The 24,174-nt window shown below is 38.1% G+C and overlaps 1 protein-coding gene across 2 annotated transcripts in view; it reads left to right on the top strand.

Moving 5' to 3' along the window:
- naaladl2 (N-acetylated alpha-linked acidic dipeptidase like 2) overlaps nt 1-22,730 on the top strand; it is a 416,483-nt gene extending 393,753 nt beyond the window's left edge. For both annotated transcript variants that reach the window (XM_017304561.2, XM_008407820.3), the window contains 2 exons: nt 10,531-10,729; nt 22,338-22,730. In XM_017304561.2, the coding sequence (XP_017160050.1) occupies nt 10,531-10,729; nt 22,338-22,584 (446 nt within the window). In that variant the 3' untranslated portion in view covers nt 22,585-22,730. The remainder of the gene's footprint in view (nt 1-10,530; nt 10,730-22,337) is intronic.
- Nucleotides 22,731-24,174: the final 1,444 nt, after the last annotated feature.

Below are 24,174 nucleotides of genomic sequence, written 5' to 3'. Positions count from 1 at the left end.
TGTGTAACGTGTTCCGTGTGCTGAGGAGCGATCATAAACGGCAGAGAACAGATTCGAGGTGAGGCAGGCAGTTCTCGTGCCTCATCGCTGGGGGCGCTCATGATCCCAGACATTGTGACTCCACAACTGCAGAGTAAGAGACGGTAACAGCGAGCTAGGCATACAGTAGCTGCGCTGATACGGAGAGCGAGAAAGACGTGGTTTTGAGTTGTACTTTAACGGTTTCTCCCTTTGCTGTTAAGCACAGCACGAAATTAATAATATCTACATGTCAAGTTTGATTGAGATAACGAATTATTAAGCATCACATGTTAAAGAATAGTCTTTTTGCCCTCCAGCATTGTACGCATGCGCGAAATTTCCTTATGTAAACAATAACATGCAGGGGGTCTAGATTTGTAAATCCGATTAATTAAGTCGGTGCCTCACCAGCTATGAACCTCACCGCACATCACTGCTGAACATGTAGCAGCAGCACAGACTATGATGACTGTAGAACAGGTTCAAATCAAAAATGATCTTTTTTTAGCTCATGTGACTATTTGTTTTTCAATCATTTGGGAGTAAAATTGGTTTTTGAGAATGTTGCTCTTTTATCAATGTAGAGTTTTTGACTAAAATGTGATTAATGGGAATCAATTAATTACAGACCATGCAAATAACTCTGTTAAAATATTACGTTTTTTTTTGTCTATAAGACTTAGACCATCTGAACCAATCAGAACAGGGAAGACTGAAAAACTGAAGGCGTATAAGTAATGTGTGTACTGATTTGAAGATGAGTTGGTTTGTTGTTGCATGCACATTTGAACTTTAGATAGTGGCTCTCTGTGTTTTACATAGACTAATTTACATATGTTTGCATATGCAACTTTCTCCATTTTAAGTAAGCAGTTCTTTAGTCTGAAATGAACCCAGCCCACATTTCCATTGCCAAACATTCAGCAGTTAACATGCTGTACAAGCTCTCAGGCCCTGTGAGCAAAAATAGGCTTATTCAGTCACACTCTAAGAGCTCGCAAAGACTGTCCTTGAATATTAAAATGGCCCTTGAACAAGGCTGAAAAAAAAATAGACTTTGATGCCTGTAGCCTGCATGCTGGCATCATGCAAATGCAGAGTAAACAAAATGAAATGTTACTTCCATCAAGAAGTATCCTGAAAGTACTGGAGTTTCTTCTAAGCAGAGTCACAACTAAATATAGTCAGTAGAATATGCACTGTGGAGAATTCATTCTTCATCGCCAGGACAAAATAAAATCTGTAAAGCGAGGATTATCGATCATCTACGGACCATGATCTGAGATTTAAAGCGCTGTAGGCGAGTGGACGGTCCTCACGTAGCTCCAGCTCCAAGTCTCATTCATTTTGTCACTAAGGCAATCACTCTAAGCCTCAGGTTCACTGGCTCTGTCTAAGCATATAAGCATTGTCCCATTAAAGCCTAGATTGAGTGGTTATGCCTCCTCATCTGAGACTAATGGAAAGATTATAACCTGAGAGAGAAATGATTATGATACCTGCCTGTAGCCCCCATGTCTGTTCCTCCATCACTCTGTCCCTCTGCATCCCCACATTTCTGCTCCCCAGTTTCTCTTCTCTTTCACTTCTTTGTTCAACATAGTAACATCAACATCTTATTTTTAATAAGATTTATTTATTTTATTTTATTTTTAATGCTTAGCTACTCTTTCTTTAATACATTGAATACATTGTGTAAACCTGAATTTCCCAATATTGTCTATGCATGTGCTTTGAAAGGCGATGTATGTTGCCTTCTGTCCAGAAGGCAATAAACAGATTGACAATGAAACTTCACAAGATAAATGACAATGAGACATGAATGACGCTGCAGTTAGGTGTTGACCTTAAAGCGAACCTTGGAATATGTTTTATTTTAATTGTACGCCTTTGATAATTTGACATTATGCCATTGTGGTTTATAGGACGGCGTTATTTATGCTCACAATTGGTTTTATTATTCTCATCAGCCACAAATATCAGAGAGGCTGCAGTGACAGATTTTGGAATTTTTATTGAGGTTATTAAATGTAATTCTATGTCTCACTGTAAATGTGTCAAAGTTAAAATTGGCCGTTAGCAAAGGTGCAGATATTCTAAATGCTTTTAACCCGACTGTGGCTTCCTCACAGCGTCTTTACACTGCTTTACAGTGCAGAGAATTCAGGATGGAGTGAACTAACTATAGAAAATGGTGGCAAGATAGAGACTGTGTAGCTGGTAGATGATGATGAACCTTCATAGATGAACTCGGTTTAAACAAATGTCATGACAAGGTACTTTAGAAGACACATAACATCAAATTAACGTCTTGTTAGATAGAAGAATATAATCGAATTAATGCAAATTGAATGGCATACATCTTAGTTGTAAAATATAGACAAATTCAGTTTATGAAAATTGATTGAAAGTTGCAGTTCCACTTATTGCATCGTCAAGTTTTTAATTCAGCAACCACTTTACTGACCAAGCATGTGGCGACAGGGGAAAGAAATGTTTCCCTTTTACAGAGAGAAAGCAACGATTAAAAAAGAAATGCAACTAAAATCACGCGCTATCATCCTTCTACCACTTCCTGTCATCTTTTTCATAATCTCCAGCAGTAGTAACATATAGTTGTTGATTATATGACTCTTGTGATGCTAAAGTGTTTCCTTTGCAGCTTTGCAAAATACACAAATTTTGATAAAGCTGAAAAGCCACCTCAAGTGTTTCCATTAAGCACATTTATTTTCAAAATGTCAAATTGCACAATTTTAAGGTTGATGGAAACACAGTTGCTGTTGCAGTAAGCAGTGTGACTGAAGATAAACACATGGGCGAGTTTCTCTAGATCTTGCTGAGTCATTACTTCTTTAGCTTTAGAAATGTTCTTCAGGTGATAGAAGGCTGACTTTGTAACTGTCTTTATGTGTCTCTGAAGGTTCAGGTCAGAGTTCATCACTACTCCCAGGATTCACTCTAATCATTAGTTCCTATCTCCAACAGCTAAGGTTGTGTGCTGACTCTAGATCGTTCCTCTTTTGGTCCAAAGATAATAACTTCAGTTTAATTTCTGTTCAGCTGGTAAAAGTTATGGCACATCCATACTATGATTTGTTCTATGTGTCTACATAAGCACACTGTAATGTAGAGCATGTCTATCATCTTTATGGTAACTTATCTTGCTATTTGAAATTTTTCCAGTGGGTCCAGCAACGTATTATCATCAACAGAACCAGCACTGTGGTTCTTCCACACTCTGAATTTGTGTGGATGTCGTTGAACACTTTGATGAGGGCAGTCTCAGTACTGTAGTAACCATGGAAACCAGACTGAATGACATCAAAGCAGTTGGTCAATGTGAAGAAATTAGTTAACTGTTGAAACAGCTTTTACAATAACCTTACCAATGAAGATTGGAGATTTCAGAAAAGGACTTCCTTTAATTCTTCCATTTAAAGGTACTGTAGATCTAACCTTTATAGATGTCACAGTGAACACGGAGCCCAGTCTCTCACCACCTCTGTTCAGCTTTTAGATACTTGTTACCAGTGGAGCCTTTCTCCATGGAGATGTTCTTCTGACCTTCACCTTAAAGGGAGCAATGGAGTCAGTGATGTCTGAGATTTTCGATTGTAAGTTATATCTCAACTCATTCAGTGAGTTAAAGGATAAAGTGGAAGTGGAAACGTATACCAGATTAAAATCTATGCATTTATCTACCTGTGCATGAAAAATAATGAGAGTTGTGTTTTTACCTTCTTGAAATGTATTAAAGTTCAGGAGGTGTGAATGTTTCAGGAAAGTGTTGTACACTGAGTAAATTATTCACATATGACTGCATCTAATGACTCATGTGTGACTGTTGAAGCTACTTATTATTTTAACTTCATGTGATGAAGAGCTTAATATGAGACTTGCTTTGTTAGCACTTTAAAACCTTCATATAATTTGAAAAATTATTTATTGCCATTAGTTTTATTAGTGCCGTTGTTCTTGGCGACATGTTGCCTGTCAGTTCTTTCGTTAGCAGTAATTTTTTTCCAGATTGCCACTTCAACTCCCTTATTGATCAGAAGAGTGGTCCTGCTGACTAATGTCATTATAAGAAACTTGATGTGAAAGAATTCAAAAAGCATAACAGTTGTCAAGCCTGATTTTTTTTTTCAGTTTCCAGTTGAGATGTAATAAAGACTATAATTCATCATCAGTATAATATCCCCAGAGCTCAGTCCTCTCTCATGACCCGCTGTAGACAGGGCAGCACTTCTTTATTACCTGCAGGATTGACGGCTGAAATGTTCTGCCTCCTCTCAGCTGCAAGTGGGTCAGAAAATGCTCTTCGTGTTGTCTCTCGTTCTGCATCAGAATCGATCTGAAGATTCTTTTATTGGTTTAAAAACCAATAAACCAGTCTGGACCCTACCTATTTATTAGATTTACTTCTATCACACAAACACTGAGAACCCACAGGCCTTCAATGTAAACCCAAAGTGAGACTAAGAACACATAAGTGAGATGACTCTTTTATTATTATTATCCACATTGATGGAACAGCCTTCCGTCTCACCTCAGGGCACCAGAAGGTATTGATATTATTTTTAAAAGTAATCTCCAGACTTACAGTTGTACTTTGGCCAGTTTTTATTGGTGACACTGTTAGTGCATATCTCAAGGGCTGAAACGGTTAATCGGATTAATTGAGATTAATCAATTATTGAAATAATTGTCATCTAATTTAGTAATCAGTTAATGGTTAGTTGGAGGGTGCAGGTAAAGTCTGCAGAATGTGCCCATTTTTGTCAGATTAATCGATTATTTGTGAGAACAATTTAGAGAATAACAGATTTCTAAAACAATCATTAGTTGCAGCCATCTATCTATCTATCTATCTAAACGGTTTGCTGTTAGTTTTTACATCATTTTCTCGTTTCCCTTATTGTAGTTGAACTGTAATATTATGTCATGCTCATTTTATTTTCCCAGTATTTTTTTTTTCCTCTCATATTTTTGACAAACTCACATTGCATTAATGTTAAAATACATTTTTCATTTTCAAAATATCAGGTTATGGCTTTTGTTGTAATCTGAGACATATTCAGAAACTTTAAAATAATTCTGATGCAGTCAAGCACAAATGTCTATTTCTCGCACAACATGAAAACAGAAGGTAGGAAAGAGAGAAAATAGAAATCTGATATTTGAGGAACATCTTGATTGATAGGCAGAAGTTAATGACCAGAACACAAATAAATACAAATAAATACGTATTGGTATTGAATAATATAGTTGAAGTCCACTGAGGCATTTCTCTCTACTTGCTTTGTTTTGGAGAAGGACGGGGAAACCAATGATTCACCACAAACCAAGGACCTGTCTGCTCATCTATCCTGGATATTAAGGTTGCAGACTGAAAATACCAGCGTGTGCAGAGGGTCAAGAAATCACTGTGACCTCACATAGATGAGTGCAAATAGTGCACCTCTTCTGAATTTAATGGCCATGTGTGTGCTGGCATGTAATTAGAGCTATAGATCTTGTAACAGGAAAAAGCTGCTAGTAGATTACAGCATGACTTGTATTAAAGAAATAACTGTAAGTACACTTAGATAGAACATTATTCTTTATTCATTCTCACTTAATGAACCAAACAAAACAAAAAAAAGGGGGATTTTTTTTTTTGACAAAATTATTTAAAACTAATGTACATGCAGGGAAGTCCCGAGGTTCGATGGTATCTGTAGAGATGAATGTAAAAATAGAAATTATTCTGATGAATAAAAGCATCTCCTTGAGTGTGTTTTGTTTTTCTCACCTTTCTTCTCCCTGCTGCTCTTATCTCAAGAGTCCAAGTCCCAACTGCATAGATGAATGCAAACTCTCCCATGTATGTCCCAGGGTGTCAAAAGATATGATGGATTACAACAATCAAACAATATTTCATGAGTCCCAGCTGGCTGTGAGGCGAGCCATTTAAATTTGTAGGAGAATAGCTCCCGCTGCCTATTTTTGGCCCCTCTGTCTTCACATTTTTTCCACCGATGAGTCACATTCTGTTGCAAACCTGCTGTGGCGCCGCGATATCAAGACATACCAAATGCTGCTGATTAATATCTTGGATGACAGTTTGCCTCCTTCCCAATAATGTTTATAATAAAACTGGAATTAATCCTGGGCTTCCCTTGCTTCTTCTCAGTCCTCACTGAAGGACTGTTGCTGCACTGATTTAGCAAAAATCAGTGCAGCAGCAGATGTCTTCAGGTTTCTGTTAATGTTTCAAATCGCAGAACAAATTCTGAGATAAACATATAAAGAGAGCTGAAACCTGGATGTTTACATAACAGGTTGTTAATTATAAATATCCCACTATTATCCCCCAAAAATATTAATTTTGTGTAAAAGAGAAATAAGTCATTCATAGCACAATTAGTAAACTGGTCAAATATTTCATGCTTTTTATTTTTTGCAATTATGATGATGGCTTACAGGTAAAGAGTCTCAGAAATTTAGACTATTACATCAGACCAATCAACAACAGATGCTATAAGCACAAATGTCAGATTTGTGAAAAGTATGACCACGTCTATGCAGTTGTGTTGGGACCCTTTGCATGATTGACTGCATCAATGCGATGTTGTGTAGAGCTGATCAGCCTGTGGCTCTAGGAGTTTCCATTAATTACCCTTTTCATAGTATTCTAATTTTAAGTTGGATAAAATGCGACATGGCCGTTCTGACTGCAAACGTTTAGAAAACGATCAAATATGTATGTGATTTCGCATGTGGAAGGGGCACAAGTTTGGTTTTTCAGAATTGAGCCGTTCAGACAGACAGGATGTGGCGTTCCTTACACCACATCAGGGCGTGGTGTTGTGCATGGCGTTACACACAAAGATCATTTCTGATCAGAAGATCAGAAGAAATGAAAATAACATACTCTTTGACTGTAATAAATGATCATATGTTGCCACCTTGTGACCAAACTCGACATTATGAAGCAAACTTAGCTATATAGCTTACCTGCAGCGCCATTCCTAGGATGTATTAATGTGAAAGTTCAAATAACCTGGTAACAGACTGATCGGAAGAAATGAAAAAAAGGATTTAGAAATGGGAAGAAGAATGGTAAAGTTCACTTCCAAAAACATGATATCTATTAAATAAATTTGGTTCCTTGTCTTGATGGTTTGTAGAATAAAACTCTTTTCTTCTTTTTTTTTCTCTTTTTTTAGTCAGTGAACTACTGAAAGCCTTGTATTTAAATAGAAGTGACAAATTGTCACCTCCACTTTTCTTCAGGAGAGTGAGTCACTTGTCACTCCAGAAGTGGATTGTGAAATGCTGCTCTGGTGAAATAACTAATAATCCTCACAAACTAGAAGTTGTGAAGTGGCAATAGATTTTCCTTTATGCGGTTCAGGCTGACTGTCAAAATAACCCTTTTACTATAACTGAATCTTGTCTAGGGCTGCACAGTGGCGCAGTTGGTAGAGCTGTTGCCTCGCAGCAAGAAGGTTCTGGGTTCGATTCCCGGCCCCGGTCTTTCTGCATGGAGTTTGCATGTTCTCCCTGTGCATGGTGGGTTTTCTCCGGGTACTCCGGTTTCCTCCCACAGTCCAAAAACATGACTGTTAAGTTAATTGGTCTGTCTAAATTGCCCCTAGGTGTGAGTGTGTGTGTGCATGGTTGTTTGTCCTGTGTGTCTCTGTGTTGCCCTGCGACAGACTGGCGACCTGTCCAAGGTGACCCCTTAGTGGGGACACCCTTGTCCCCACTAAGGGACAAGGGTGTAAAGAAAATGGATGGATGGATGAATCTTGTCTAAGTGTCCATTACTGACAAGGACTCAAGTTTCACTGCCTTAAATGAGTTACTTAAAATAACATAAAATACACAAACCAAGCTTAGAATAATCAAATAAAGAAAATATGAAAGGTTATGCACAGTAACCTTAAAGAATTATCTATGATCAGGTTAAATCAAGGTGACAAAGCTATGAACCGAAAACTGCCTGTGCTGAGCCAAACAAGATGCTGTTAATGAGAACTGCAGGCTAAAAACATTCCTCTTGCTCTGACTTTAAGTGCCAAATGTTTGGAAATATGTCCAACATGGACTGAATGGCTTTGTTCTCTTCTTCCGCTGCCATATCCAAACCATAACTACAGATACAATTCTCAAACAGTGCAGAAACTCAACGGCGTCATTTACAACTCCTCCTTCTGTTCACTGATTGGCCAGGATGCATCCCGAGAAATCCAGTTCAATGGGAGAAATATGAGATGGAGCACTGAAGGAAGATGAGAATCCATTGGAATAGGAAAACAATGGCCAGGAAATATTGGATGTTTTGGAAAGTGTAGCAGTATTTAACTGAACACTTTCCTATGCCACAGGGCAGAACTGCAGTAATTAGATCTTGGGGATCATCTGACAAACTGTTGGCAGCTTCTAGTCCCAAAAACAACCATTCACTCTTTCAAATGTCTCTAAAATGTTCCATTTCTCTCAAGGCCATCCACTGAGTTCTTTGCAACCTTTAACATCTTCAGCTGCCGTCAGCTTTTCAGCAACGGGCCGCTTGCCGAAAGCTTAGCTTTAAATAGGTGAGTTTAAACATTGTACCATTCTTCTTAGTTCACCCTGGAGCGGACGACTGGCTGACTCAGTCATTTTTTGCTGTTCTTTGATCCACTCCAACAGTTCCATTTTCCTCCATGTCTTTTTGTTCTGGTTTCCATTTTGAAGCATTTAGGACGATTTTAGCTGAGTTGCATCATTTTCACACTTCTTTAAGCCCCTTTCTCCTCTCCAATTAACTTTTTATTCAAGGTAAGCTGTTCTTGGGAACAATGTCTAGTGTCACTTCACTCAGAGGGAAGTAGACTATAACTAGTGTGCACAACATTTACTGACTTCTTTAAATAAGGACCACCTGTCAGAATGAATAACTTCACTTTGGTTTGATTCTGTGTCGTACCTGTAAAGCTTTGTTACTGGAACAGTTGTGAGCGCACATGGAAACGGGACGACTGCACCACATTAGGCGTTCTTTCTTTTCCCTACAACGTGCCAAACACACAAATTCAACAGTGGCTGTGCTCATCTGTATGAATGGATAAAGCCGTACTCTCTGTGAGCGCAGTACAACTGTCTTACCTCCACCTTGGCAGATGACTGGCTGCAGAGTGAGCCCTTCACAGGGAGACGTAGCAGAGACGAACTCTCTGTAGGAGTTGGGCTCCTAAATTTGTTCTCACATGGAGATGCAGATGTGAACAGATAAAGGGCTCTCGACAGTCAAAAGGAGACGTTTCAAGCAACTTAACGCTGTGATGTTTTTATCCAGGCAGAAAACCTCTATTGTCTCGTTCATGTGCTCAGGCTCTGTGAACAGCAGCGCCATGTGTAGGGAGGGATCTGTGTCAGATTACCTGCTGGAGCATCCCCATGGTGGCGGGTGTCAACCAGTAGGAGATAACAAAACAGAAATATCATTCTTTTCTTCCAAACAAAATGGGGTTTTAGCTTATTAATGGCTTGCTCTTTTAACTTATAAAATTTTTTTTTCCCTTCTCCAGGGGAAAAATATAAATAAGAGCAAATGGTGCTGTATACAAATCCGTGCAGCGTCTTTCAGATTTATATATCTATGTTTTTTTCTAGCTATATTTGTTAACTTTTGTTTTTAAGAGCAAAACACAACACCAAACAAAAGCTCAGCAACACAGTTTAAAGGAGAAACCAAAGAAAGTTTCAGGGCTTTCCTGGGTCAGACTTTAGAACAGGTCAACAGGGCAGGAGCCCCGACAGTTGGGGGCCCCACAGATTTTTAGTTTCTGTGTTTATTTGTGTGTTATTGTTTTGTTGTTTTTTTTTTAAGAAATGTATGTTTTGCAAACATTGTACTTTATTTAAAACTCCTGGCGCGAATCAGTGTGAATTGTTTAGGATTTTATGAAAATGAACAAAACTCAAGTATTTGAAAAATATGAAGTTATGGTACTTTTTTTGGACAACATGGAGCTACCAACCAGGTAATATATTAGACCTGCATCAGTTCAAACCCATTGATGTAAAGGAGTACATATTAATGTACTTTAATTTGCATTGGTAAAATCTTTTATACCAATAGAAACTGGTTCCAGCCCTGCGGCCCGCACCCTGTGAAACTGACCGTGATGACCGTTTATACATTTTCAACATGTTATAGTCCAAGTCTATGAGTTAATAAATGCACAACAGATGGTGGACACGTCTTGTTCAGTGTAGTCCAAAAAGGGTTTCCATCCAAGGATATCAGTGGACAAAGCATGACAAAAAGTCAAGAGGGTTGTTTTCCAAAATAAGCCTCGTCCACCTAAAAACAGGAGACCACTTGTTGGAAATCCATTGCAGTAAAATCCTCTTTCGAGCACAAAAGGTTGTTAGAATATTATACATCAAATCCATTTGAAAAGGTTTCTACATGTGAAAGCCATTGTGAAGTATCTTCATGTTGTGTTTTTCCTTCTTGTTGCTGCTCAGATAAGAATGCGGTATCGCCTCCCCTGCTGTCCTCAGCCTCCACTCTCAGAGACCACGCGGCGTTCTTCCAGTCTGAAGCCATGCGACCGGCAAATGACCCCAAAGAGCGTGACCCCTCCCACGTACGCATGCTGAACGACGTGCTCCGTGATCTGGAAAAAAGCTTCATCATGCCACAGACACCGGCCGGAGTGTTCAGGTACACACTGGACAGACGAAGCTCCTGTCGGATTCTGTTTACTGCTGAGCAGTTTCCTACCAGCCCTGAGACGCTGTCTGCTTTTACATTTTGAAAAATGGATTAAATATTAAACACTCACAATATTAGTATAAAAAAATTGAGAGTATGACAAGAGATCCGCTATTTGCTTTCAGTAAAATTTATCTTGCTTCGTGGTTTTTTTATGTGCAAAATCTAACATGTTCTGCTTTAGTTAATAATTCACGATGGTTCAGAAGATTCCTACAGGGTGAAAATAATTAGTTGTAAATTACTTTAAATTTGTTTTTGGCAAACTAGCAAGGAACTTTTTCTCTACGTATTTTTTTCACCGTCTTCGGCTCATTAACTTTGGATTTCTGTTATTGAAGAGTCACTCATACACAGCAGCACAGCAGTGGGAGTTTAAACACTTTTTGCACGTTGTTTTTCTTCCAGTCAGCCTTTAAGAAAAATGGATGCATTCATGAACACTTTCAACTTTCAAAAGAAATGAAGGGAGAACCCTGTAAAATGTGTTTGTTAAATCTTAGTTTTATTAGAATAAACTAAAATCCTCTAAAAGCTGTCAGACAGTATGGATCCATGTCTGCAGGTGTCTGCAGGGGACATGATTCATATTATTTTGGGGGTCAGCTGGACTGTGGCGTTTATGTCCAAAAGAAATAGTTTTTTAGTACAATACAGTTTTTCAGACAAGTCAAATATTAAGCAAACTTTAAGTTACATTTAATCAGAATTACAAATGAATAATCCAAATCAGGGGAGCACTAAATATTCTTGCATAAAAGTGTTTCAGACAAGTTGATATTATTTTACTGTTATTTAGGAAAATATTAATTTTGCTAAATAATAGTATTTAGCTAAATTTAGTTGAGAATTGTATTAAATATCAACCCTAAATACCTAAATATGTATATGTATGACAACATTGGACCTCAATTATGCATTGTCTCATTTAAATAATCAATCAATTCATAAAGTTATGGGCTTCTACTTCCAAAAGTAGATAAACAGAAGGTCATGCAGAGGTTGGCTTAAAGTTTTCAGGACTTCTGATCACGTGGAACTCGCTGCTAAATATAATCATTTGGAGTAAAACTGTTTTTTTCTCCATTTAAATGATCTGCTGTATTTATAGGTGTAAGTAGCACATTGATGCAGAGTCGTACAAATTGCTCCCATCTGCTGGACATGATGGGCATCGTTTTATTTTAATGTAACCTGCTTTGTAAATCTGCTGCAAATATGAAGGAAAAGCAGGAATGAACAATGGATATTATAGTGGTTTGTGAATGAATCCCAGAGATTTTGGGGGCTTGTTGCACTCTTTGAATCTAAGTTTAAATATCATACACAGTCAAGAGAAAATGTAGATACATCTGCACTACAAGGATTATAGTGCAGAGGCAGTGCTTAGTGGTCAACCAGACGGGGGATATTAATCCTGCATAAGGTGATTAAAAACAGAAAATAGTCAAAGTAAAGGTTCACCGCCACGGTTTCCTTATCAATAGTTTTCAGTTCCCATCAAATAAGAGGCAGTATTTTCTGACTAGAATATTATTAGGGCAGACAGCTCTGAAAATCCAATTTATTGCAAAGTAAGATCAAGCAGATCTACGTGATATGCTCTTTCATTTAATTCAGTTTAGCCCAATCCTTCTCTTAAAGTCTGAATTAATAACAATTAAAAAGCCATTGTGTGACACATATATCATTCCAAATCATGTTCCAGTGAAGGTCAAGCACTCTTGAGTTTAGAATGTATAAGTGAAATGCCAGATTTGTAAATTTGACTAAAGGTCATCAGCCGAAGTAATTAGGTGATTGGTCAGTGTGTTCCACTTAAGGGCAGATGGTTTTATTGAGTGAATAAATTGGTTTTAAATAACAAAACTAATTTTGACTGTGCTCCTACAGGGCACATTAAACGCTGTAAACAGAGATCTGAATGAATTCTTCCTTGACATATCCTCATCTCACTGTTCTCTTTTGAGAGTCATTTATTAAATGCCAAAATAAAGGAGAGTGAAACGGTCACATGGTGTGTCATATATCCCCTGGAGTTATTTAAATTCATGACTTCATTTCAAAAGGTCTTCCAGTCGTCTGCCATCAAAGAGATAATTAAACGGGCCTTTATTAAATGTCAGCTGTTTAGCATGCAAAACTCTTTATTGTCAGAATATGGTGATAAAGCAATATTGTGGACTCTGATTGGTAGGATGTTACAGCGGCTGAATGAATGCAGGGTGGGGGAGGGGAGGAGGGGGGGAGGCAAATGCTGCTTTTCACAACCTTCTTTCAGGGTACACCTGTTTGGGTCCAATCAGCTGCCTGCTGCCCAGCAACAGTTTGTCAAGCTGCTACCGGCAACATTCAGAGCAACAGGTTTAGTCTGTCAGAAACAGTGAGAAAATGGGTCTAACAAGCAGCCTCACATGTATGTGAGCAGTGATCATTACGCTTGTGGTATTTACGATGATGATTTATATGAGTTCATATAAATATGCTCACACTTGAGACTGGTGTTCAACCAGCGAGCAACCGGTTCCACTTAAGTTTCATCGGACCACAGAACACGTCTCTGGAATGTTCTCTGTCCCTGTGTGCATTCGAGAACTTTAATCTGACTTTTTATGTTTCTTTTTGGAGTAATGGTTTCCTCCTCACTGAGTTGCCTTCCAGCCCATGTCAGTACGGGACACATTTCACTGTGAATAACGACTCTGTCTCCCCAGCTTCAGCAGCATCTTCACAAGGTCTTTGTCTTTTTTTTCTGCCGTCCATCTACACATTCTGGACCAGAACCCGTCTCCGTCCTGAGGGGTGGGATGGTTGGGAATTTCCATCACGTCTACATTTGCGTATAATTGTTTGAAAAAAATGAACGCAGCTGATTCAAGAGTCTAATAATTGTTCCAGATTATGACCCAAACTGGTGCTGAAGGAAAAACAAAAAATTCTGACTGAAATTTAGCTAATATTTTGTTTTCAACTAAAAGTGCTAGTTGACTTCATAAAGAATTCAAAGAGAGTTTAAAATGGTAAACTTTGTGTTTGAATTAATCTTGATAAGAGATTAAATTTAATCCAGCTGATTAACATATTGTCTTTGAACAGCTGTTCACAACGCTGTTGTTAGTTTCCATCAAAAAGATGGATGTCTGAACGCAGAATAACTACTTAACCATGTGGGTAGTTATATATCAACCACATAGGGTTGATATATAACACATATGTGTTGATATTTATGTTCTAATTTCCAAATATTTGTAATAGATGTAAAAACAATACAGTAAAGCTCATGTGAGCGGTTTAGTTTTTCTAGACAGCTTACAGCATTTCCATGTTCATGCTGCAATGCGTGTTGGATGGATGATGTATGGCAGGTGTAACATAGTCCACATTGACTGTTTTAAAACTGATAATTGTAATTTCTACCATCACGATTTTAACATAATAAAAGTACTTAACTGAATATCAAACTGAATTAGCAGAATTTTAATGCAGGGTGAACAGATGAAGCTCCAGGCTTAGCTAAGCCTGGCTTCTAAGCCCGGTCTGGAGCAGGCTAGCTGCACAGGATAAATCACCATGGTAACTTATGCATTACTGCTTTTGTGACCAGCAGCTACATCAACAGCAATCAGCAGCTGCAATGTTGGATCAAAGTGGCTATGAATGCATCTGTCTTTTTTATGCATAACCTCATCCTTTTAAAGTGTCTCTGTGTTTTGTCTAATAAAACCTAAATTGTGACATTGAATACAGCTCAGGCAGTTACACCGCTGCAGCAGGATTCTTTCTACTCGTGAAATTCAGGATTTTAAAGATGAGAGCTAAACAAATAGAGTTTTGCATAACAACTCTTTGTTGGAACTCTTGTCCTCATTCTAAAACGCCTGCAGTCTCCCCTCTCGCCGTCTGTAATTAAGAGGAAAAGTATGTAAGCCACACAGGATTCAACTGACTTGCGGGAAGGAACTCGAAATTACAGTCCAGCTTTGCTGCACCAACATAATAAAGAACACCTTCTCCCTGGTAATTTCATCTCTATCTCAGTGAAATGATGGGGAGAGTAGTTGTGATTTAACCCCCACCCCTCTGATTGTTTTTCAACTACTTCTACTTCTGGAGCAGAACAGGAACAATAAAACACAAACTGGAGCTTCACAGAATCACATGCGTTTTTAGAAGTTCTGATAAAGAAAATGAGTAATGTTTTATGCTGAGAAATATTAGATTTTTGTTGGGTTTTTTTTATTGCATTTCTTGGCAGGAGCTCCTCTTGGCAGAACAGCTGTTATTAATTCATTGGCTCTGCTCCAGATCAGCTGATTAATTTGCTGAGGTCAAACTACACAGTTAAAAAATAAACACTATAAATGAAATGAAATTACATTTAGAGTCCAGCTGACCTTGACTGTCGGCGGAGACCTCCTTGTCTGATGCTGTAGTTGTGGGGGGTTTTTGTGACAGTAAACCCCTGCTGAGTTTGATGTTAGCATTCATACTGGCTCTCCTCCTCCTGCGGCTCTTAAAGCGATCTGCTTTTCTGCTGGATGCTTTGACAATAAATGGTGTCTGCTTTTCATTGTTATTCACAGTTTATGGCAGTAATAGACATGTTAATTGTCCCCCTACTTCCATTAGCATCCAAACTAAAATTAGCTGCTTCATCATGCTTGGAAGCCATTAAGGCTTAATCACGTTCATTTATAAAGGACGTTACTATTCTTTCACAGAGTTGGAACAATTGGTCATTGGATGCTAAACAATCATTAAACTGTTTACTTGGAAAACCCGAGTCATGTTTGAACCAACATAAATGCAGAATTGATTGTGTATTTGTAATCTTTAAGCTTCAGTGAAGGGCGTTTAGTTGATGGTTTGTGGAGCAATGTGCACAATAATGTTTAAAAAAAGAGCATTAAAATTCAGTTTTTGGAGTTATGATGTTTACCAGAATGTAAATTCATCAAAATCCAGCCTCCGATTTACAGAAACAGATTGGGGAATGTTGCATGTGAAAAGAAAGCACACCCTAACTGTGTTCATATGAGCCACATATATTTGATTAGCTGATTAAAAGGAGATTTGAGCATTTTTTGCTGCTGTGTAGATTACAGCTAAAAATGTTCTGAGAAGAGTAACCAAGTCCATGGTTAGAGCAGGAGTCGCCCTGTCCAGTTCTCTACCGCTACTTGACCCAAAGTTCTGAAAGGTGCTGCTACTGGCGTAGAGCCGTGATGAAAAGCTCATCATTTTGTTTGAGAGGCGTCCACCTGCTGAATGCAACACCAGACCCGGGTCAAACGATTTCAACCTTTGTTGTTTGAACTTTTATTTAGTGGTTTTCTGTTTGGATAAACTCTTTATTGTTTTTATTTTTGTAATCCCTTTAAATTTAAGGTTTAGTCTATCTGTACACTACCAAAGCCTCTTCTTGACATTCCAAAGGTCAAGTAGTAGTAGCCTGTTTAATTATCCTTTAATCTCTATTTTGGTGAACGCTGGAGCAACGCTGCTGCTCTGAGCGCTGATTAAAATGTTATTTATAGTATCAAATCCTCTTTTGAGATCTATTAATACACATACAGCAAATCTCTTATCTATAGAGTTAGTAATCTCCTCAATAAGTTCAGTTAGTGCATGTTATACTGATTGTCAGGTTTGATTTCTTGTTTGCATTTTTTCCTATGTTCTCTGTCCAGTCTGCTTCCTCTAAGTTCGTCAGCTCAGCCTTCTTCTTAATTTAGCTCATGTTTTTCACCAGTTATCCTTCTCACCTGTCTCACATAGTATTTAAGTTCTAGTCATGCCTTGGTCTGGTTGGGGTAAACTGATGTTTATTTGCAAGTCAAGTCAAGTCTTAAATTTTAAATAAATCTTGGACATGCCACTTCACCGTTCGCATTTTGGCTCTTCCTTATATCTACCCTGACCAATCGTGACATAATGTCCGAAGTTCTGCAGACGTCTAGGTGTCACTTCATTGCTACTAACATTTTCACAACACCTCATGCATTTCTTTGAAACAGTACAAACTGCAAAACATACATTTAACCTGCAAAAGCATATCACTAGTTTGGAATGGATAAAAGCAAAAGAGCAAATATTCATATTAATGAAAGTGTCAATGACATCAGAATGAACCACGAAACCTTTTCTGCATAGGCTTTCACTTTTTGGTGTTACATTTATAAACCCACAAGTTTAGCTCTAGATGTTATGTAGGCCAAACTATGCATAGCCCCCAGTGGCACACCAGGTAAACTAACTCCAAACTATTCCAGCCAACTGATGTTAACTTCAATATTTATTTTGACCGTATTAGTCCAATTGGGACAGCAAAGGCTTCTGAAGTGCGATTAAAAATGAATCTCTCATAGTTCAGATTCCCCTCCGGTGGAGCAGATCCAAGGCACTGCAACATATTTAACACATGGCTGTAATAGTTCACTTTGTCCCAACTTCTAGCATACTTTGCAATAATGTAAAAGTTTTGGTAATGTAGGGGATGATGGTTCATTCTGTCATTTGATCAAGTTCTAACTTCACATATTTGAAGGAGATATGTTACAGTGAAAAACCTGAGTGTAGAAGGTGAAATGTGATGACCCGAAGAGATTAAAGCATAGCTGGTGAATTCATACATGTTGAATATGTTGGTCAGTGCTCCATTTATTATGGTACAAAAACAGCTCTAAACAGGTGGGCGTTTTAGTCTAGATTTAAAGGAACTCAGTGTTTCGGCTTTTTTGCATTTTTCGGAAAGTTTGTTCCAGATTAGTGGTGCATAGAAGCTGAATGCTGCTTCTTCATGTTTGATTCTGGTTCTGGATGCAGAGCAGAACCAGAAGACCTGAGAGGTCTGGAAGACTGACACAACAGCAGGTCTTTAATGTATTGTGGTGCTAAGCCGTTCAGCGATTTAGAAACTAACAACAGTATTTTAAAGTCTGCTCTGTCAGTGGAGTGGAAGGACTTTAGAACTAGGTGATGTGCTCTATCTTCCTGGTTTTAGTCAGAACATCAACAGCAGTGTTCTGGATCAGCTTCAGCTGGAGGATTGATTTTTTTTATCCAGACCTAAGACCTGTTTTCAGTTCCAAAGCTGCAGTAATCAATGTGAGTAAAGACATGAGTGGATGAGTTTTTCTAGATCCTGCTGAGACATTAGTCCTTTAATCCTGGAGATGTTCTTCAGGTGATGGAAGGCTGATTTTATAAAGCAATCGTTTCACGTTGTAAGGTGAAATGATTGCAGTAGGAGAGTGTAGTACATGTGAGGAAAGTCAATATGGAGTTACACAAAAGCAACATGGAACCAGACCAAGACCTTAACTGTCAGGAAGCAAACACATAAAACAGACAGATTACAGCAGGCTCTGTAACTACGATGAGGTTTTGCCTATGAAATAATTGATTCATAAAATCCACAGTCTGTCACCCTGCTTGCATATATTTTGCATTTCAGTTTTCATCTTTTTGGATGTAGTGTATGAATTCAGCGCACATGCAGCAGTGTTACTCTTCAGAGTTTAAGTTCCACATTTACCTCCAAGACTAATGTGCCAACTTAACCATACGACTATCTTTTTCCAGTTTATGCACCAAAATGAAACCTTTTATACCAGTTTGCTGCTTATTGAAGGCAATAAAAGACTTAGTGGAACCACTGAATTTGCAGGCCATCTGTGTTAGAGCAAACATTTCACATTCTAAGCTGTTCCTTTTTTTTTCCAAGAAGCAATAAATGTGTCAATAACAGAGGATTCTATTCAGCTTTCTAACTTTATCCATATGTAGTTTGAGGCTTTGTGACAAACCTTATGATTATGTTGATTTAATAACACATTATTCTGTTTAACAACAGGTTCCCGCTATTTAGAGAGCTTTTAGAAACTGAAGGGCTTTTTTTAGTCAATGGACTTTTATGCTAATTAAAAATAAGCCAAAAAATCACTTGCAAAATATATATATATATATATATATATATATATATATATATATATATATATATATATATATATATATATATATATATATATATATATATATATATATATATTTCTTCAAATACGTCAAATATGAATATCCAAAAATATTTAAGTTTAACATGATCTCATATTTTATTCAGCATGATCACATAAAATGTCTTCCTTTACTAAGAGCTTGTGGAGATAAAAGTCCTTCTTTGAAGTCTGAGAGGCTGCAGATGCTCCAAGCGGCCGTCGGTCCTGGATGCTCGCTGCTGCAGCGCCTGGACTCAAACCTGAGGCCCCAGTCTTGACTTGAACACAGTTTGTTATGTTTCAGAGCAGCAGGTGGTCTCCATTAGGGGGCCATGTCAGCGTTTGGAGGAGCACACCAATCAATGACATATATCTTCTCTAAACTCACAGGTTCTTCAAAAGCAGCTCCCATAAACCGGAACGCTAACAGACAGCTGCTGAATGGCCTCCTGTTTGTTATAAACGAGACTTTGAGCATCAGCTGTGTCTCTTTTGTTGGTGTGTGGAGTTCACCTCCTTTGTTTCACTTTGGATCTGTTTTCAGTTCTAAAGCTGCCAATTATTCTTGTACTTGTACATTTTAGCATGAAAAAGATGAGAACCAACCAGGGGTGTTCAGTCAAGAATGATAAGATTGAAAAATGCGCTTCTGCTTTATGAAAACCTAACATTTGTTAATCATCATCAGTTCCAGCCAGATGTGATCACTTTAATCTGTATTTCAGAACCATTATCAAGTCTCACTCTAGCCGGTTAATGTGTGGTTTGGTTCTAGCCAATGGCAGTGTGTTCCTCACTCTTCAATGAGAAAGTGGGAGCCTGAGCACACAGGCACTTTGGTCGATGCTCAGATGATGTCATATTGTACTCTCATTCAGCTAATATCTCTGAAATTTCTCGGTTGATCTGTTTATTGCTGGTTGCTTCGTCCAGTTGACGCTGTATGCGCTCCACAAGTACCGCCTTTGTTCATCTCGTGACAGAAATCCACAGACCAATCAATGAATCCTGTTTACTGCCAATAAAATTGCTTGCATGCAATACCTGGTCAGGTCCGGCTGTGATGGTTCCAAAACTGCGCAGAACCTGCAAATGGAGTACCCTGCTGACTGGGGAAGACCCAGTTAAAGCCTTGTCATTAGAGAAAGGGCTGACTGGTTTGTTGCATATTTTTGCAGCATGTGGGACTGCAGAGTGAAGAGAAACGCTACCATTTTTAACAGTCTGTGAGACAAATATCAGTATTTAGTGTGGATTTAGAGCCCTGTTTCGCCGGTGCCGAGGCCTTATGCCATGCCGTTGTGTTTCCAGCTGAGAACCTCCCCTGCTGAGAAACATGCTGAAACAACAACTCCAGAAAAAGTTGGCACCTCCTTCAGAAATTCATTTAGAAAAACTGTTCTCTGAGCATGGGGACTGGGATTGATTTCACCTTTGTCATCCCAATAACATATTATCAACATATTCTCAGTGCCTCTGTCCTTCAGAGACAGTCTCTGTGGTATATTTAGCTGTTTCCAGAGGTAGATGGAGGATTTTCACAGTGCTCTGTCTTTGAGTCTGAATTGTGTGCTGAAGGTCAGTGCTCTTCACACCCTATAGAACACGACCTGCGTCTTAACAGATGAAGAATCACTCCATTTACTCTCTAAGACTGTCCGTTCAGCCACTTTAGGAGAAATCAATGTTCTTCAGTCCCATCGAGAGAAACACTCTGCAGTTTGTGCCATTCTGACCTACAAATGACTACTCTTCTACCCCCAAAGACTTATCTACGTATCTGTACTGTATGGAGAGAAGACTTTTACGGCCAATAGCTCACATGGTGCAGACAGCAAAGAGGGCAGAGGTCACATGAGTGAAAAACAGTTCTTCACAAGTTGTTGTTTTCAGTCGACATAATGTGTCAGACAATTTACACAAAACCATGACAGAAAATGGCCATTGGAATGAATTAGAAAAAGACACGTGCTCAGGAGAGGCAGCTTTCTGTTGACTGTTGATGATCATTTGTATGTCACTGCTAGGTGAGACCCACCTCATCTAGCAGTGACTTGTTTATTTTAAATGAGATGTGCGGCCCTGAAAATCCTTCAAATAGGTTTCTGTCTTGGAACGAAAGGAACGAGCTTCAAAAATATAAATATCTTATATCATAAGCCTGTTAGCAAATAATGACATGACAAATTAAAATGAGCTTGATCATTTCCATTCTGGTGGTCAAAATTCTTTGAAGGGACATGTTGTTTTCAGAGGCATCATAAACCATTTTCTTTATGGTTTCAGCTGTGTTCAAATCAACAATATTATCGTTTATAGCAATAATTTTCGGTGACATTTTATTGTCCTGCAAAATGTATGATGCTGACAGGGCTACGCTATCTGAAACCTGCACATATTTCAGCCTAAATATTTAACGTTAATTTTATCCAAATTATCCTATCGTAGAATCCACCATGATTAGAGGCCCATCCAGCCCCGGGTCTGAAACGTCCCAGCTCGCTGTGTGGAACCTGCCTGTAGTTTTTGGGAAAGCCCTGTGCTGGTGGGAAGCCCATCCTATAACTGAAGGTTCTTCATGGAAGTAGCTGCTGGACTTAGTTGGCAATTTGAGGCTCTTTTTAGAGCAGCTGCAAGTTCTTGGCGGTTTGATGAAGAGCTGATTTGAGTGTTATCTTGCTAGCAGCAGCATCCTTTCTTGTGAAGCTCTTTCAACGCACATCAGCAGCACGTTTCCTCTGAAGTGAACACGGTTGACAAAAGAACAATTTCTAGCACCTTCGTCTGCTCTGCTAATTAACCATTGTTAATACTTTCCCTTGAGCTAGCAGCTAAAAACATTGAAATGAAGCCTTCAGGTCATTTTGTGAGATGGCTAATGTTTCACATGGTTAGGAGTTGGAGTTTGGATTTGGAAATAAAATCACAGCCAAGTTGACAGCAGTTTAGTTGCAATTTGCCATTTATTTTAGTGTCACTTTTTATTGGTGATGAAAACCCAGAAGAACAGAGTTTTGTTCATGTTAGAACACAAAAGGAACATGTTCACAAATAGATATTTTACTGTACTGTTGTTGGCTCTGGTTTAATCAAATACAAATTGTAAGAAATGCTACTAAATAATTTATGCCAGCAACTTTTGCTACATTCTATATCCTTGGCAGCCATGCTGGAAACTAAACTCAGAGCTGCTTGGCAATTTTGATCTTTCTGAGGCGTAATTCCAACGTCCGTGGGATGCTTTTGTTGTTTTACCAACTGCAAATTCAGAATAGCCAACTGACAAATACGATGAGTTTTATGATTCTGTTCATTTTCAATAACTTTTATTAACTTTGCACTTGATTCCCTTTAATCTTATTATTCTTCATAACAATGTAGAATCAATGAAAAACATCACCAATAAAAACAAGGAAACAGCTAAATCTCTTCTCAAACTTCTTTATTTGTATGTAACCACAAAAGAATTTCTTCATCGCAGTATCCAAAGCTTTTTGTTGGTTTTTCTTTTGTAATCTGATCAATTGTTGTTGTTTTTTTGTTTTTTTTCTTTGTCTCTACAGAAATTTACTTTACAGCCTTCCAGGAAAAACTCCCCAGTTCTCCATCCTCAGGTTCTCCCCGGATGTGGTTCTGCACTGCAGCGTGACGAGCAAAGTGGCCAAGCACTACGTTCTAAACAAAGACACCTTCTGCCACAGCGCCAAGAACCAGTCCCTGTCTCTGATCCTCAGGGCGCTGCGCTCAGCCGAGAGGCTGGTTGGCTTCGGGTTGGACCTGTTCCAGAATTACCCAGGCGCCACCAAATGATTCTGATGCAGATATAAAGAGCACCTCCTCTAACAATGTCAAAAATCACTCTGAGGTTCAAGAAAGAATGAAATTTGCAGTTTCACCTACTTTTTTTAATCCAAATCGTGCAAAAACAGATTAAAAAAATGTATGAATGTATCAGATCTAACTTGTTGCACACCTGCTATTTGATATGCAAATGATACAGAAAAGTGGGTCTGCTTAAATTGCACTAATCTGTCTTCCAACGAGTTTGAACCAAAAGGTGAATGGCTATATGTTACTTTACCTGATTTTCCTCTTAACACTTGCTCCACATGATGTGGAAGTTTCTTTCCTTTTCACTAAACAAATTCCAGCACTAAATTTAAAAAGAAAATGAAAGTAGCACTTCAGAATCAATGTGAGGTATAAAAGAAAACCAAATTTTAGTGTTTAAAAGCAAAGAAAATGGAAGAGTATTTGAGTTCCTCTTTAAAGTGTAGCCTTGGTGAATTAACAGAATATATTTAACACTTTCAACCCATTGAGCACTGAAGTGTGTTAGGCTGTTCACCAATAAAACACCAAGAAGTCACTTTGTTTCTGAAGGAATCGTTGCTTTAGGAAATCCCAACTTTCTCCAGATGGATGATGGTCTGTCTGCATTTGAAGTGAAATAAAAATCAGGTTGGAAAATAAATCTTTTTTTTTTTTTTTCAAAAATCTACCAATCTGTTAATGCGAAGAACAAAAGCCATCCTAGTAAAGTAAAGATCACTGTGAGCTAATTCATATTTATTGTCAATATAGTTATTTTAACCTCAACCACAGTACGTGATTTTTTTTTGTGTTATTTGATCATCAGAAATCCTATAAAAAGGATTTTCCAGATTTTATTTAAAAAAAATTAACAGGCCTTTACGTTTGTTGTAGTTAGGCGTGATTTTTTGCTAGTTTTTGTACAAACCATTTAATAAAATAACTTAATGCTATGAAAAGAATAATATATATTTTAACGTATTTGTAGTACAGTTTCAAGGCATGATGATTGTTCTAGTCTATTATATTTTATGATGGTTTTCTTAGCACTGATTAGTTGTGTTCATGTGAATGTATTCCAGGAAGCCAGCTGGAAAATACACAAACGCTTTTTAGGTTTTCTAGGAATGTATTTCCTGGTTGTTTGTGTTTCTATAGCCATGATGATGCGTTAAAAAAATGCTGATTTTTGAGTCTTTCCATATATTGTCTTTTTTAATAGATGTGCATACATTTTTAAGAAAGTTTGATAAGGAACATTTTGTAAGTTAGACCGATTATTGGTATGTAACTGCCAAACTTTTGAATGCAGAAATTTACAGTAATGAAACAAAAGAATTATTGTCAGGGATATATAAAAAAGCTTGTGTGCCTTTAATAAGGAGCTTTCTTGAGTTTGCTAAATATTTTACCCCCCAAAAAATTCATGTAATCTTTGGCAATATGAGGTTTTCACATTAACCTGTGATTTGCATTTAGTTTGCTCCCAACCCTGGTTTTTCTTCTTGCTTGTAAAATTGCATGGAAATACAAATGTATGTGTTTTTTAGTACCTAGAAAGTGCAACTTTCTGATTTGTCTTGTTCC

This window comes from Poecilia reticulata, chromosome 4 (assembly GCF_904066995.2).
Source record: "Poecilia reticulata chromosome 4, P_reticulata-male-v2, whole genome shotgun sequence".
NCBI lineage: Eukaryota > Metazoa > Chordata > Actinopteri > Cyprinodontiformes > Poeciliidae > Poecilia > Poecilia reticulata.
Note: the sequence above shows the minus strand (reverse complement) of the source record. Positions and strands in the feature narration are given on the sequence as shown.